A 13,725-nucleotide genomic window follows, 5' to 3' on the forward strand; every position below is an offset into this window, starting at 1 on the left:
GGTGATTTGAGAGACCCTACATACACAGTTAGAGAAACTTAGTGAAGACAAACTTACTAACATAAATGAGGAAAGTGGTTATGAAGAAAAAGATGAAGATGTCCCAGAAGAAGGGACACTGGCAAAAAACTTTACATTAAAGGAACTCTAACTGATACATGATATCAAAAGTACAGAGTGTAAAATGTTGGAAGGTGATCTGAATTTAGAAAGAAATATGACAATTTGCCAAGACATAGAGAAGATGCTTGCTCTATATCATGAGTTATACAATGAAAAGGCAACTGCTTCAAAGTTTTTCACAGAACAAAACACTTTAATTCTCAATGTTTCTTGTGTATTCAATTATAGTATACTAAATACGTTTTACTATTTTTTCAATTTCCCTATAAAATTTATAACCAAAGTAAGAGAGTTTTTAATGCTTTGACAAATGTTTTTAAAACAATGATCATTTCTGCAATTGAGTATTAAGATCATTTGTAAAGTTTTGGCTCATGGGGTCATTTTTATGGTCTTGAATTACTGTGCAAAGCCAGAGCTGCCTATAATCCTAAAGGGATGACTCTGAGTTTCTCATTTTCTAGACATATCATATGCAAATATATTCACTTTGGAAGTAGACTTCTGAGTTTTAAAACATTTTATTTCTGTAAAATTGTGCCTGTAGTTTTTATCAACCAATTGGTCAACTTTGGTTGAATGAAAATGTACAATTTTCACATTTTTCTTTAAAAGTGATAATAAAAGAATCAATGATATGTAAAAGTATGTCTTTTTTCAGTACACATAGTTTACTTACTTTTTCAAGCCAATAAAGTGATGTATGAAATGTTGAAGATCCAAAGTTTTCTCCAGAAGATGGTGAAGGATAAGGGTGAGGTAAATTTAATCCCAAATAGAGGACAAATGGTTGAGTATAATTAATCGCTTCCTTTCTTAACCAATTTACTGCTCTGTCTGTATTCTTCCAGTCCGTTTCCATCACTCTTACTTTAGTCTTAGTAGGGATAAGATTAACCATAGGCCTGCCTTCTTGGGTGAGTAAGAAATCAACATCTCTTGTCCATGCTTCCACGCGATTGCTGAGGTGGCAGAAAAGACAGGTGTATTGTCAGGTATTAAAAATCCTCAATCAAGGTGTCAGAAAGGCCATGCTCCCTCTAAAGTCTGTAGGAAGAATCTTTGCGATGCCCCTCTCTTGGCTTCTGGAGGTAGGTGGGAATCTTTGGTGTTTCTTCTTTCGTGCATAACTCGATCTCTGCCTCCATGACCAAAATGGCCATCTTCTCTGTCTGTCTGTGTCTACCCTCCCGTTCCTCTAAGGATACCAGTCATATTGGATTATAGAATTTCATTTTCACTTGACTAATTTAATCTGTAATGTCCCTATTTCCAAATAAGGTTATATTCTGAGGAACTAGGGATTAGGACTTCAACATATCTTTTTCGGGGACATAATCCAACCCATAATAAAGATATTTAATCAAATAAAAAATGTTTCAAATATCTAGTATTTCTCCATATTCACTGAATTTTCTAGTAGGTTTTCCTTTTTCTCTCAGAAAAGGATCATATTTCTAATCAAAGTGACTATAATTTATTTCAAACACTAGATCTTTATATTTTTAATGCGTTCTTATGCTTTAAATAGTTTCCAGTTGTAGCTTTTCTCATTATAAAAATGATCTGGCAGAGAGAAAAAGCCAGAGAAGCTGAGTGACGAGACAGAAAACTGAGAGAAAGTAACCGAGGCCAGAAGCTGGAAGCAAGAAATCCGGGAGACACCAGAGGATGTTGTCATGTGCCTGGCTATGCAACAGAGGAGCTGAGGATTGCAGGTAGCTGGTCTTCAGGAAGAAAAGAAAGCATTACCTGTTGCTGTCTTGTATTTGATCATTTTCATGGCCTTAGAACTGTAAGTTGTAAGGTAATAAATCTCTACTGTAAAATCCAGTCCATTTATGCTATTTGCATTTTGTAAGCTTTAGCAAACTAAAGTGGAATATTATGTTTTCATATAAAATATTCTTTAAATATTTGAATAAATATTCTTTATTCTTTATAAATAAAGAAGATTTTATATGAAAACATAATATTCCACTTAAGAGAAATTTCAGTCAACATAAAATGACTAATGACCTACTGATGAGCTAGAACAGAAAAAATTCTAATTCTGATAAAACATATTTATTCAATATACATGTATTTTGATAAAGATGAAAACTAGAATTTTAGCAGAATTATATATTCTAATAGATGGGAAACCCTAAAAGAGCAACTTTGGTAAAAATCATCACACTATCAAAGCAATATAACATTATTTCTCAGTCTTTTGCTTAAATAATTGCTGAAATCCCACCTTATTAGAATATTAGAGTTATTGTAGAGGAATGGGATTTTAGGGGCTTATAAACACCAGCCATTCTTGTGATAAAACTTAAGTACTTTGAGATGAGCAGGAATAGGACATTGAGATTCATACAGGCTATTTAGGAAACAAAGTACTTTCATTTCAACCATTGAATGTCACATGGGAAAATATGGCTGAGAAATTATGAGAAAATTTATTATACTACTTAACTAGTTGCCCATCTTTGGATTACTTTTGTAGGCTATTGTCTTGACTGTGCTGGCTTACCCAATTGATAACATGAGGCTGTCTTGAGCGAGTTCGGAACATCTCAGGGGAAGCGCTAGTCTTGACGGATGGTTATATTGTATCCAACATGCTGAATACCTTTTGCCATAGTTATTAACAAATGTGATTTCATTTAGCCTTTCTAGTAATATATTCAGGACCCTCTCCCTATTTTTTGATAGTTGTACTATTAACTATGAACCATGGTTTAACAGTGGGTTCACTGTGTAAAGTAGTTCTATGGATTTTAAAAAAATTTTATTCTGCTATCATATATACAATCTAACATTTCTGCTTTTAATCACATTCATATACACTACATATATTTCAGTGTGGTGATAGCACAACATTTGGAATGTAATGAACAAAACTAAAGTACATATCTCTCCCAATTTTTTTTTATTCTGTGTTCCTGTAATTCTTTCAACCCAAGACTCCTTATGGGTAAAGGCTAAAATGAAGTAATTTTGGCCTAGTCTTATCATTATGATTAGATTTTAAATTTGGCTTTATTTCTTATCCTCTTACTAAATAAAATGTAATTGACCCACCCATCTTAGTGTCGTCCTCTTTTGTCTATTTATTAGTATATATGCCTTTGGCATGATTCCTGTAACTGCTGGTACTCAATCATGTAGGGATAGAACAAATGATTTCAGCATTGATACAGCAGCAGGGACAAGAATATGGTATGTTCCTCTCTCATATTTTTTACTTTTTTCCTCTTTTCTGGCTATCCCTACAAGTTGAGAAAGCCGGCTGATGAGGAGGGTAATATCTGCTTGGTTAGTTAATCCATGTCAGGCACTGTGCCTAAGTATAAAATAACAATTAATTTCATTGCAACATAAATAGGAGGGTAAAAGTTTAAAGTGACATATTTGGTGGATGAAATATCTGCTTTTTAAATCATTTAGTACCTTTTAGGTATTCAGTAAATAATAAATAGAATCAACATTGACACTCTGTTCTACTCTCACCACTCCCCACGCCACCCCAGTCCTCCTAGGGCCATCATTAAGTATGAGAAGAGCAATAGAAGCAGTATAAACAGTAGGCTGCTGCAGGAGCTGCAATTCTCAGCCTACAGAGTCTCTTTTACCAGCCCAAGTTCCCTTCTGGTCAGTAACCCCAATGAGTAGAATGAGTAAAACATGAATATACAACCTCATAATCTATTACAATTGTAGTAATAGAATAATACTTAAAAAAATTATAATTCTCCCTACTAAACAATCCACATCTCCAATGCCTTCTTCTAAGGGTGGTGGTCTTTTAATCAGGCCAAACTGTTGTACATGGAAATGATATCTTTTGACAATATGCTCAGATGTACTCCTTGGTCTCGTTGTTCTATGTGTTGCTGTTTTCCCTCTACCATTAATTGCTTTAACCTCTTTCAAATATAAATTTTCTAATTAATTAACTGTTGGGGATATTCTGCATAAATCTCCTGGTTCCCCATTCCATTTCTGTGTAATTTGCCTGGAAAATCAAGAGTATCTTTTGATCAGGACAGCTAAAAAGGGCTTGTATTAATGGGTAGGAACCAAAACAACTTGTGGTTTGGATACTTTATGATTCCTTGTTTTCTCTCATTATAAATTTACTCTGTATCACCAAGTTCTTAGTTTATTCAGTGGTTTATAGTCTATTTTAACAACCAGTAAGGTTAATCCCACTTCAGTATTCTTGCAAAAGACACATATTTGTAGTTTCCCATATGACAGTGTTTCTCAAAGTGTGGTCCAGGGACTCCTATGAAATCCCTGAAACAGTTTCAGGTTATCCTTGAGGTCAAAACTATTATCATAAAAATATTAAGACACTGTCTTTTCCCACTCTCATTCTTTCATGAGTATGAAACAGAAATTCAATTTATCCTCAAGTGGGAGCTCAGACGTAGAGTATACCCGTCTCAAAGCAGACTGTTCTCTATAAATTTAGAGAAGGTACCATGTATCATTGACTCAGTATACACTTAGTGACCCTCCTAGAGTGACTTGATGGTATACTTCAAATCTCTGTACAGATGTAAGAAGGGCTTATCTTCTTCTCAAAGGGATCTGAATGATAACCACATATTTCTGTTAAAGGCTCTCATAATTGGTTACACCTTGACCTACCTCAGGCCTAGTTCTTTATATCCTTACTACTACAAATGTGATCCATGGATCAGCAGCATAGCAACACCTGGGAACTTGCTAGAAAAGCAGACTCTCAGGCCCCAGAAAAAAATCGCATATTAAAATTGATGGAGAGTATGATAATTTTTCTTTCCAAATGAATTAGGAGTCTGGACCTAAACCTTCAGCTTCCAAAGAGTCTACTAAAGATAATTATCTCAGACTTCAAAGTCTGAAATCACACACACACACAAAGTCATTATTATGATGAGAATGGAACAGTTAATGTCTCTATGAGAAGTCTCTTGCATGGAAAAATTACATTTCTAAATAATGTCCTTGCAAATTTCTGCATCAGTTTAACAAATTCTGTAACAGAAAAAGGGATTCATACTTATTCCCATAAAATACTCTTCTTTCATAGATGTGAGAAACACGTTCCATTTTTTAAAAATTTATTTAAAAAAATCAACAAATGAAATAAAAATTAATATAGATAATCAGTAATTCACACACGTTCCATTTTTTAAAGGACTTTCAAGGCTGTCATATAGATTCTTTAAAAATGTTCAGCTGCAAAAACATCTGTTTTAGTTGAATGAATCATTACAGTAAGTCTGTGATCAATAGAATTTACCAGTAGCCATTGCACGAGACTCATAAATATTTTCCCATAAACCTAATGTGGTGGCTAGTTCATAATAAAAGCTTAATAAATGATAGTTATCATTCTACAGATTGGTTCACCAGAGAAATCTGGTCAACACATTTTAAATTAGTTAACTCTCTTGGTAATGGAGGCATGGATGACATGGCTTCCCGGAATTATTTAAAATCTGTTACATAAATAAAACTTGGCTGGAGAGTTACTGGCCTGGTGCTACTAAGGCAGTCAAGTACTGAATGTGACATTTTTTCCCAAACCATCTTCCTTGGGGGTGAATTCCCCTTTGTGTGACTTTTTTTTTTCTCAAATGACAGGAAGATTTTTTTTTTTTTTAATTACAGATAGGAAGATGACAGAAGCCGAAGTGGCGAGTTACAGGCCCTCTTTGCACAACCTCAGGCAGCTACAGGGTAGGCAAGTGTCCTGTGCTTGGCCAATCTGATAATTGTGTCAGGGATTCTGAACCTTCAGGGAGTGACACAAAGACACAGGTTCCTAGAGATGAACTGAGGCAGCATTGGATCATCAGCAGAGTCCTAGCTAGGAGGTTTCTGCGGGATAACTTGTGTGTGCTTGCAAACACCTAGCTAAGCCTGATTTCTGTTTTCTGAGTTGAGGTCTCCAGCACTGCTATTAATTCTATGGGACCTGTTAAGTTTCAAAAACAAAACTGATTTTTCTGCTTAAATTAGCCCAGAATTCAGTATTCATAACCAAGGATCCTAATGTATAGTTTTTTAACACAAAAACTTCTTTAGAAATGGCATCATTTTGGTTAAAGGTGTGACAGGGTCAATACAAAGCTATTACTCAAATTACACAGATAACTTTGAAGTGGGTCAGAATTCTTGTCTTACATCTTCCAAAAGTTTATCAAAAGTTGCTGAAAAATCAATTTATAAAAATAGCAGTTGAATTAAAGATAGAAAAAAAAAATGCTAAGCTTTGGAGGCTCCAGTACCTTCATGTTAGCTATTCTGAGACAGTTTTACTATGTAATCAATCCTTCATTTCATATGAATTCTGATACCCACGTGTAACTTTATAACATTACTACAAAACAGTTTTAACATTTTCTCCAGTGAAAGGGGCATTTTGTGTGTGTGTATGCTGTATGGTGGGGGGGGTCACATTTCATTCTTTTTCCATTTGAGTATCTCATTATTGCAGCAACATTTGTTGAATTTTTTGCTTGTTAGGTTTTTTGTTTGCTTTTTTGGGGAGAAGTACATGGACCAGGAATCGAACCTGGGTCTCCCGCATGGCAGGTGAGAATTCTACCAATGAACTACCCTTGCACCCCCTGAAAGGGGCATTTTTATGAGTCTATAAAAGTTAAAAGGGATTTGGAATTTATAGAAAGGTACATCTCCAAAGTTTGAAAAGATTAGATTCTAATTGGTCCTTTCATATACAAAAAAGAAAGTACTGGGCTTAACAATAAGAATTTAAGTTTAAAAAACTGAGTCAAAAGGGGTTACATATGATCTCAGACTTTAAACAGATATTACAGATTTAAATTTGGAGAATTTTTTGGTAAGTAGTTAGTTTTCAACAGATGCAAATGAATTATATGTATTTCTAATACATATAATTCAGCTTCTGTATTTCAGAAGTTTATCAATATTCAGTTTATCAATATTATCAGTTTATTAATATGCAGTTTTCCTTTTGTGGTATTCATTAACTGTAATTTTGTTATCAGCTTTCAAAATTTTACACAGATAAGTAGCATCTGTTGTGATTCTATAGGAATTCAAAGCTCTTTCAAGTTCTATTAAACATTAAAATTTATTGTCTTTGAAATAGTCCTACTCAGATTTATTTTCAGGCCAATCCTAAAACAAAGTCTAAATTACTTCCTTCAGTCTCTTTCAACTGCTCAAACTAGATTTCTTTTTAACATCACGGAACATTATTTCTCAGTCAGTTTAAAGTCTATTCAAATCTCCATCATCTTCCTTACCCTAGCTCTCTTCCTCCAATAATTTCTTTAAAAGTTTATTAGAAAATTTAGAAAAATTGAATTGGAAAAAGAAAATAAAAATCACTAATTCTATTGCAATGGGATAACCATTGTAATATTTTGGTATATCGCTTTCCAGTTTTATCTAGTGTGTGTAGATGATATTAGTGTATATTTCAAAATTAAGATTGTATATATATTCTTTTATACTTTTTTAATTTATTGAATTATATATTTTTTGAATATCTTTGTGTAGGTGCCATTAAAAACTCTCCTCCAGTTTTAAATGCTTTCTCATATCACATGGCATGTATATACTCTATATTTATTTAATTAATTCCTTATTGAATCCTCTTTAAAAACACATTATATATTAGATACTGTGCTGTTTTGAAGCTGTTACGTGCCCCATAAAAGGCCATGTTCTCTTAATCCATTTCTGTGGGGGCAGACCTATTGTTGAGTGGGGTATTTTGATTAGGTTGTTTCCATGGAGATGTGACCCAGCCAATACAAGGTGCATTTTAATCTTTACTGGAGTCCTTTAAGAGAGGTTCAGGGAGAGAAAGAGAGGGAGAAGAGTGCTTAGAAGGAAAATTCCCCAAGAGAAGCTAAAAGAGAAAGAAATGCCAAGAGCCATTTTGGGACAGGCACTGAAACCAGAACCAGGAGAAAGAAGCCATCATGTGCCTTCCCATGTGACAGAGGAATCCTGGACAGGAGACTTTCCTGAGAGAAGGTATCTTCCTCTTAATCCCTTAATTTGGACATTTTCATGGCCTTAGAACCGTAAATTTGTAACTCAATAAATCCCCTTTGTAAAAACCCACCCATTGCTGGTATAAAGCATTCTGGCAGCTTTAGCAAACCAAAACAGATACTTAAGATATTTGCATACTTCTTACAAAAAGAGTGTTTTATGAAACATTTTTCTAAAATGTTTCATAAAACCTGTATATCAGAAATAGGAAGTGTCCTTTGCTTCTGATTATAAAATTAACTCTACAGGGCGGGCCACCATGGCTCAGCAGGCAGAGTTCTCGGCTGCCATGCTGGAGACCCAGGTTCGATTCCTGGTGCCTGCCCATGTTAAGAAAAAAAAAACCAAAAAACCCCCCACACAAACACTGCCAATTGCCTCAGCCTACTATCCAAGTTCTTCTTTCATAATCTGTAAAGCCTTACCTTTTGCTGTATCCTTTCAGGATCTCTGGTTTAACCAAGGCTCTTCAAAAGGTTTGTTCTTTGGGTGCCTTTGTTTAGATTTTTCCCTCCTGCCCTGCACTTGAACCTACTGATGTTTTACTTTTATTGCAGTTTGTCAAATCAAAGATGCCATTGATTGTAAAATGTGCCATCTAAAATATAAACCGTAAAGAAAAAAAATTGCAAATAACACAACATATTTTTGTTGTGTTGAGCTATTATGCTTGCTATTTTAAGATGCATTGTAATTTCAAAGATGTCAAAATGTGCACCCTAGAGTAGATTAAATATAATATTTCACAGCCTTTTCTCCCACCCCGTGGTAAAAAAATCTGGATGTTATTGCTTCTTCCTTGAAAAAGAACGCTCCATATTTTGCTCTGTACTGAAATTATCTATACTTTTACCATCTCCTGTATTATACCCTAAATCTCTTAAGCTAGGTTGTATCTGTGTAATTTTTGTTTCCCCATATTCCCTTCCTCATCTTCATATTATTAGATAGCTTCAGGCTCTTCTCAAGTAGATTCAGGTAAACTTCAATAAGCCCTTAAGTGGCTATCATTAGCAAAAATAGGAGATAAACTTCATTATGGGAATTAAACTTAATACATTGAACTTCAGCAATTAAATGGGAAAAAATCCAAGAATTGTAATGAGGTTATAGGCTCAGGGCTATCACTTGTGTTTCAAGAAATATACTTAGGAGTTATGGTAGACAGCTCTCTAAATATGGGCTGCTTCAGCCAAGAATCTGTTAGTCATCATAGGTGATGGTTCTGGAGTAATAAGACAAAACAAAACAACATGGTATGCTTTCCTAGTATCATAAAAAATTATGCTGAGAATGTACCCAGGATAATGCATACTGTTGTGATGCCGAATTTCTATAAAAATGAGGTGGGGAGTTCTAAACAAGCTTCTAAAATGACCAATGGATGTGTGTCCTTCTTCATTATAAGAAAAGAATAAAATAAACCGAACTCTTCACAATGGAGAAAAGTCATTTAAGGTACATACGATCTAAGATTATAAAATAATAGTGGATATGAATGAGATGAACGCAGGCTTATTCCTTAGGCTGCAGAATTGAGAAGGGTTGAGAGAGGGCTCTGTGGTGGTCGCTGTTCTAAGCTGTGTTGTTTCCCTCTTTATAGCTCTGGTTCTAAACAGAAAATCTTTAGAAAACTGCTGGTCTGGAGCCCTGACCAGAGGACAGGAAAAGTGGTATGAGCAGCCTGTGATTTGTCTTTGTTTGCTGTTTGTCAAGAGCTCAAGCTCAAGCTCAAGAGTTGTGTTCATAGTAATTCTCTCATTTTGGAAGCAGGCCTTCATTTTTTATTTATTTTCGAGGATTGAGAATTGCCTTTTATCACTTGGGAATACACATAATTACAATAATAGGAGGATGAAATGACAGGGGACTTGATTTTAGGCTTAGGTTTAATTTTTCTTCTGAAAACTTAGAATGTAATCTCCTTGACAGTAGGAGTTTTTGTGTTTTGATCACTATTTCCATCCTGAAAACAGTGTCTGGTCCATAATAGGTGGTTCAATAAACATTTGCTGAATGGATAGTGTTTAAGTGTGTATGTTTGATTTTACCTTTGTAACTTAAATAAGGATCATCTGTTAGTCACTTTAAGGAATACTACTCATATTCAATTTCTTTAATAAACTGGACTGATTTTAGAAATCTAGTTTTTAAAATTTTCTATATAAAATCAATTACTTCCTAGTTTTATATATTAAATTAGTATTTTCTTTGGTTTTGCTCATTAAATATAATGACAAATAATGTCAAATGGATCTATCCTCTTAGACTATGGAAAGATAAACTTTAAGATTCAAAATATAGGCAGTTACTACCAGTTGACATTCCTAATGCCATGCTTATGAGAATATGATATTTAATTTTAGATTGTGGTTTCTCAACTTCAGTGCTACTGACCTTTTGGGCTTGATAATTCTTTGTTCTGGTGGGGGCTGTCTATGCATCGTAGACTGTTTAGCAGCATCCCTGGCCTCTACCCGCCAGATGCCAGTAGCATCTGCTCTTTGGTGTCAACCAAAGATGTCTCCAGACATTGCTAAATGTCCCTGGACAAAACTGCCCTCAGTTGAGAACTATTGTTTTAGATATTGGGAATATATATTGGCAAAACAGTTTTACCTGAAAGGAAAAATTATCAAAATACCCTATTTTATTGGTGTTTTGTGTTGAATTGTGTCACCCCAAATGATATGTTCAAGTCCTAACCCCTGTGAATGTGACTTTATTTGGAAATAGTGTCTATGAAGATGTAAGTAGTTAAAAAGAGGTCAACCTGGATTAGGATGGGCCCTAATGCAATGACTGTGCCCTTATAAGAAAGGGAGGCAGGAAGGCAGACAGAGGATCTGAGGACAGTTGAAGATGCAGGAGGCAGTGATGCCTCTACAGGCCAAAAAACTGCAGTAATTTTTGAAAGATACCAGAAGATTAAGGAGGCAAGGAAGGATTCTGGCCTATGGGTTTCAGATGGATCATGGCCTTGTCGACGCCTTAATTTTGGACTTCTAGCCTTGAGAACTATGAGACAATAAAGTTCTGTTGTTTTAAGCCACATGGTTTGTAGAAGTTTGTTATGACAGCCCTAGGAAACTAAGACACCCTATGAATTAAATACCAGTATTCCCTTTCAATTGAAAAGAAGGTACAGCAAACTTGAATGGAATTAAACCTATTATAAATAAAATACATACAATGTGAAGAGGGCAGATGAATACCAGGAATTTATAAACCACTAAACTGATGTAATAGAGCAGAGAAACTTTAAGGCCATTTTAGTGTAAGCTCATTTGATGAAACTGTGAAACTAAGTGGATAAATAACTTGCCCAGCTATTAAGTGGCATCTTAATGAGTAGTATCACTAATATCTGTTAAACAACTATCTGGAAAAAACAAGTGTGTAGCTCTTAGATTTCCCAGTATATAGAGCTGTATTTTATGTAACAAGGAACACATAGCTGAATTAGTGTCCCTAAACTTACAAGAAGAAAGCATCATTTGATGCCTAGAGGAGACAGATGGAGATATTGAAGTAATAAACTAAAGACACTTGTAATTTTGGTTGAAAATAAAAGCATGTTCAAAAATGGCCAATTTCAGTGGTAAAGGTAACATAAATAAAACCTTGAGTTTTTACTTTGAGAATTAGCTTATTAATAACATTGAGTGTCCTTGTTTATGAAGCTTGATATTAAGACAGACCTTATTTTCTGGTAGCCATTTTAAAATTTGTACAGAAAAATCTGAAAGATAATATGCCATGATTCATATAACCTTTTCAGACATGCTATTAACAGCAACCTTAACCCCTATTTGTCAACCAAATGGCTGCTTGGGAACATACAGTAGTCGTATAAATTATCCTGATAGTTTACTTCAATTTCCTCAGCTTTAGTAAGAGGGTGAATAAATGAAAATATGCTGCAAGCAATGATTATACTGAAATTCATCTTTGACTTCCGAAATATCAACATCTAAGTAACTCTTTCCCTTTACTGGATTTCAGCATCCATGAAAAAGAATGAACTTCTGAAAATTAAGAATATTTAAAACATTATAACACTTCAAATAGAATACCTATGTTTAGTCAAATAGTAAGCTATAGTTAGATCAATATAACTTTTTCATTTGTTCGTACATTCAATAAACATTTAGTTGTGCACCTACAATGTAGCAGGCTCTGGTGTCAGTGGGAAAATGGCAATGAAAAACAGACAAGATCTTTGCCTTTCAAGAATGACCATCCCACTAAGGAATAAAAGGAAGGTCATATTTTAACTATTCCACTTATAACAACGAAATTCATAGGCCTACAAGGCATTCAATCTCAGATTCTCTTTTCTTATTGTATTGATTGAGGAAACAAAGAGAGGAAAAAATTTCAAATGGGGTGATCTGAATAGCTGCAGATGTTGTGGATTAACCTTACATTCTAAAAAGAAAAAAGACTGTAAAGAGAAATTTGTGGAATGTGAAATAATTAACAATGCAAAGAACTTTAGAAAAGTAAGGGGCTATGTAAATATTAAACTACAATTCTGCTTAGACTGTTTTTATAATAACAATTGTCTTGTTCATTCATTGAATGCTAACTTGTGCCAGGTACTGATAAACACTGTGTATTATCACATTTAATTCTTTATATTACCATTTAGATTAAATTAATACTTACAGCCATCCAATGAGGTAGCATTATTAATTTCAGTTTATAGATAAGAACTCATACTTAGTGAAGTTAAGTAACTGCCCAAGGATATAAGGATGGTAAGGAGGGATACAGGGTGTCTAACCCTTCTCTGAGTTAGTGCTTTTTCTACATTTAACTGTCTCTACTTTGAGTTCTCCCTTTCTTTCTACTATGTTAGCCAAGAAGCATGGAGGAAGAGCATTTTTCCTAGAGGAACTAGCTTGTACAATGGCCCAGAGGTAGTACAGAGCATGTTAAGGAAATTAAAAGGAGACCAGGGTGGGCGGGCCACAGGACCCGGGTTCAATTCCCGGTGCCTGCCCATGTTAAAAAAAAAAAAAAAGGAGACCAAGGTAGTTGGTGCAAGTAAAGAGAGGGAGGAAGTGGTATGAAATAAGACTAGGAATAGGTAGGGGCTAGATCATGTAGGGTTTTGTAAACCATGATGTGGATTTGGGATTTTAACCTACTTGCAAAGAAAAACGATTCAAAGGTTTTAAGCAAGTAAATCATGTGATCAGATGTACATTTATAAAAAAGGTCATTCTGGCTGTCTCTAGAAAGTGGGCCACATAGATTAGAAGAGTTCAGTTAGGAGGCCATTTCAATAGTTTAGGCAAGAGAAGGGAGTAGCATGATGGAGATGGTGAGAAATAAATAAACAGGAGAAATGTTTCAGAAGTAGAACTGACAAAATTTAGTGATGGATTAGAAGACAAGGGTGGGAAAGAGATGTTGGAATCACTCCTAAATTTCTAAGATTGTTATCTTTTAGATTTTGGAAGACAGAAAGGAAAGAAAGTTAACATTAATGTTAAATCTATTTAACTAATCATTTTAGTACCTTTTTACCCAAAAAGTTTTCTAGGCCTGCTTTAA

General features: G+C 34.6%; 1 protein-coding gene across 6 annotated transcripts in view; it reads right to left on the reverse strand.

Moving 5' to 3' along the window:
• The window catches only part of ARSK (arylsulfatase family member K), a 44,643-nt gene that overhangs the window by 14,321 nt on the left and 16,597 nt on the right, over positions 1-13,725 (reverse strand). For all 6 annotated transcript variants that reach the window (XR_013167071.1, XR_013167070.1, XR_013167072.1 and 3 more), the window contains one exon: positions 803-1,085. Coding sequence is in view for 1 of the 6 variants with exons in the window: in XM_077139126.1 (XP_076995241.1) it covers positions 803-1,085 (283 nt within the window). In the remaining 5 variants the exon portion in view is untranslated. The remainder of the gene's footprint in view (positions 1-802; positions 1,086-13,725) is intronic.

The sequence above is a fragment of the Tamandua tetradactyla genome, chromosome 21 (assembly GCF_023851605.1).
Source record: "Tamandua tetradactyla isolate mTamTet1 chromosome 21, mTamTet1.pri, whole genome shotgun sequence".
NCBI lineage: Eukaryota > Metazoa > Chordata > Mammalia > Pilosa > Myrmecophagidae > Tamandua > Tamandua tetradactyla.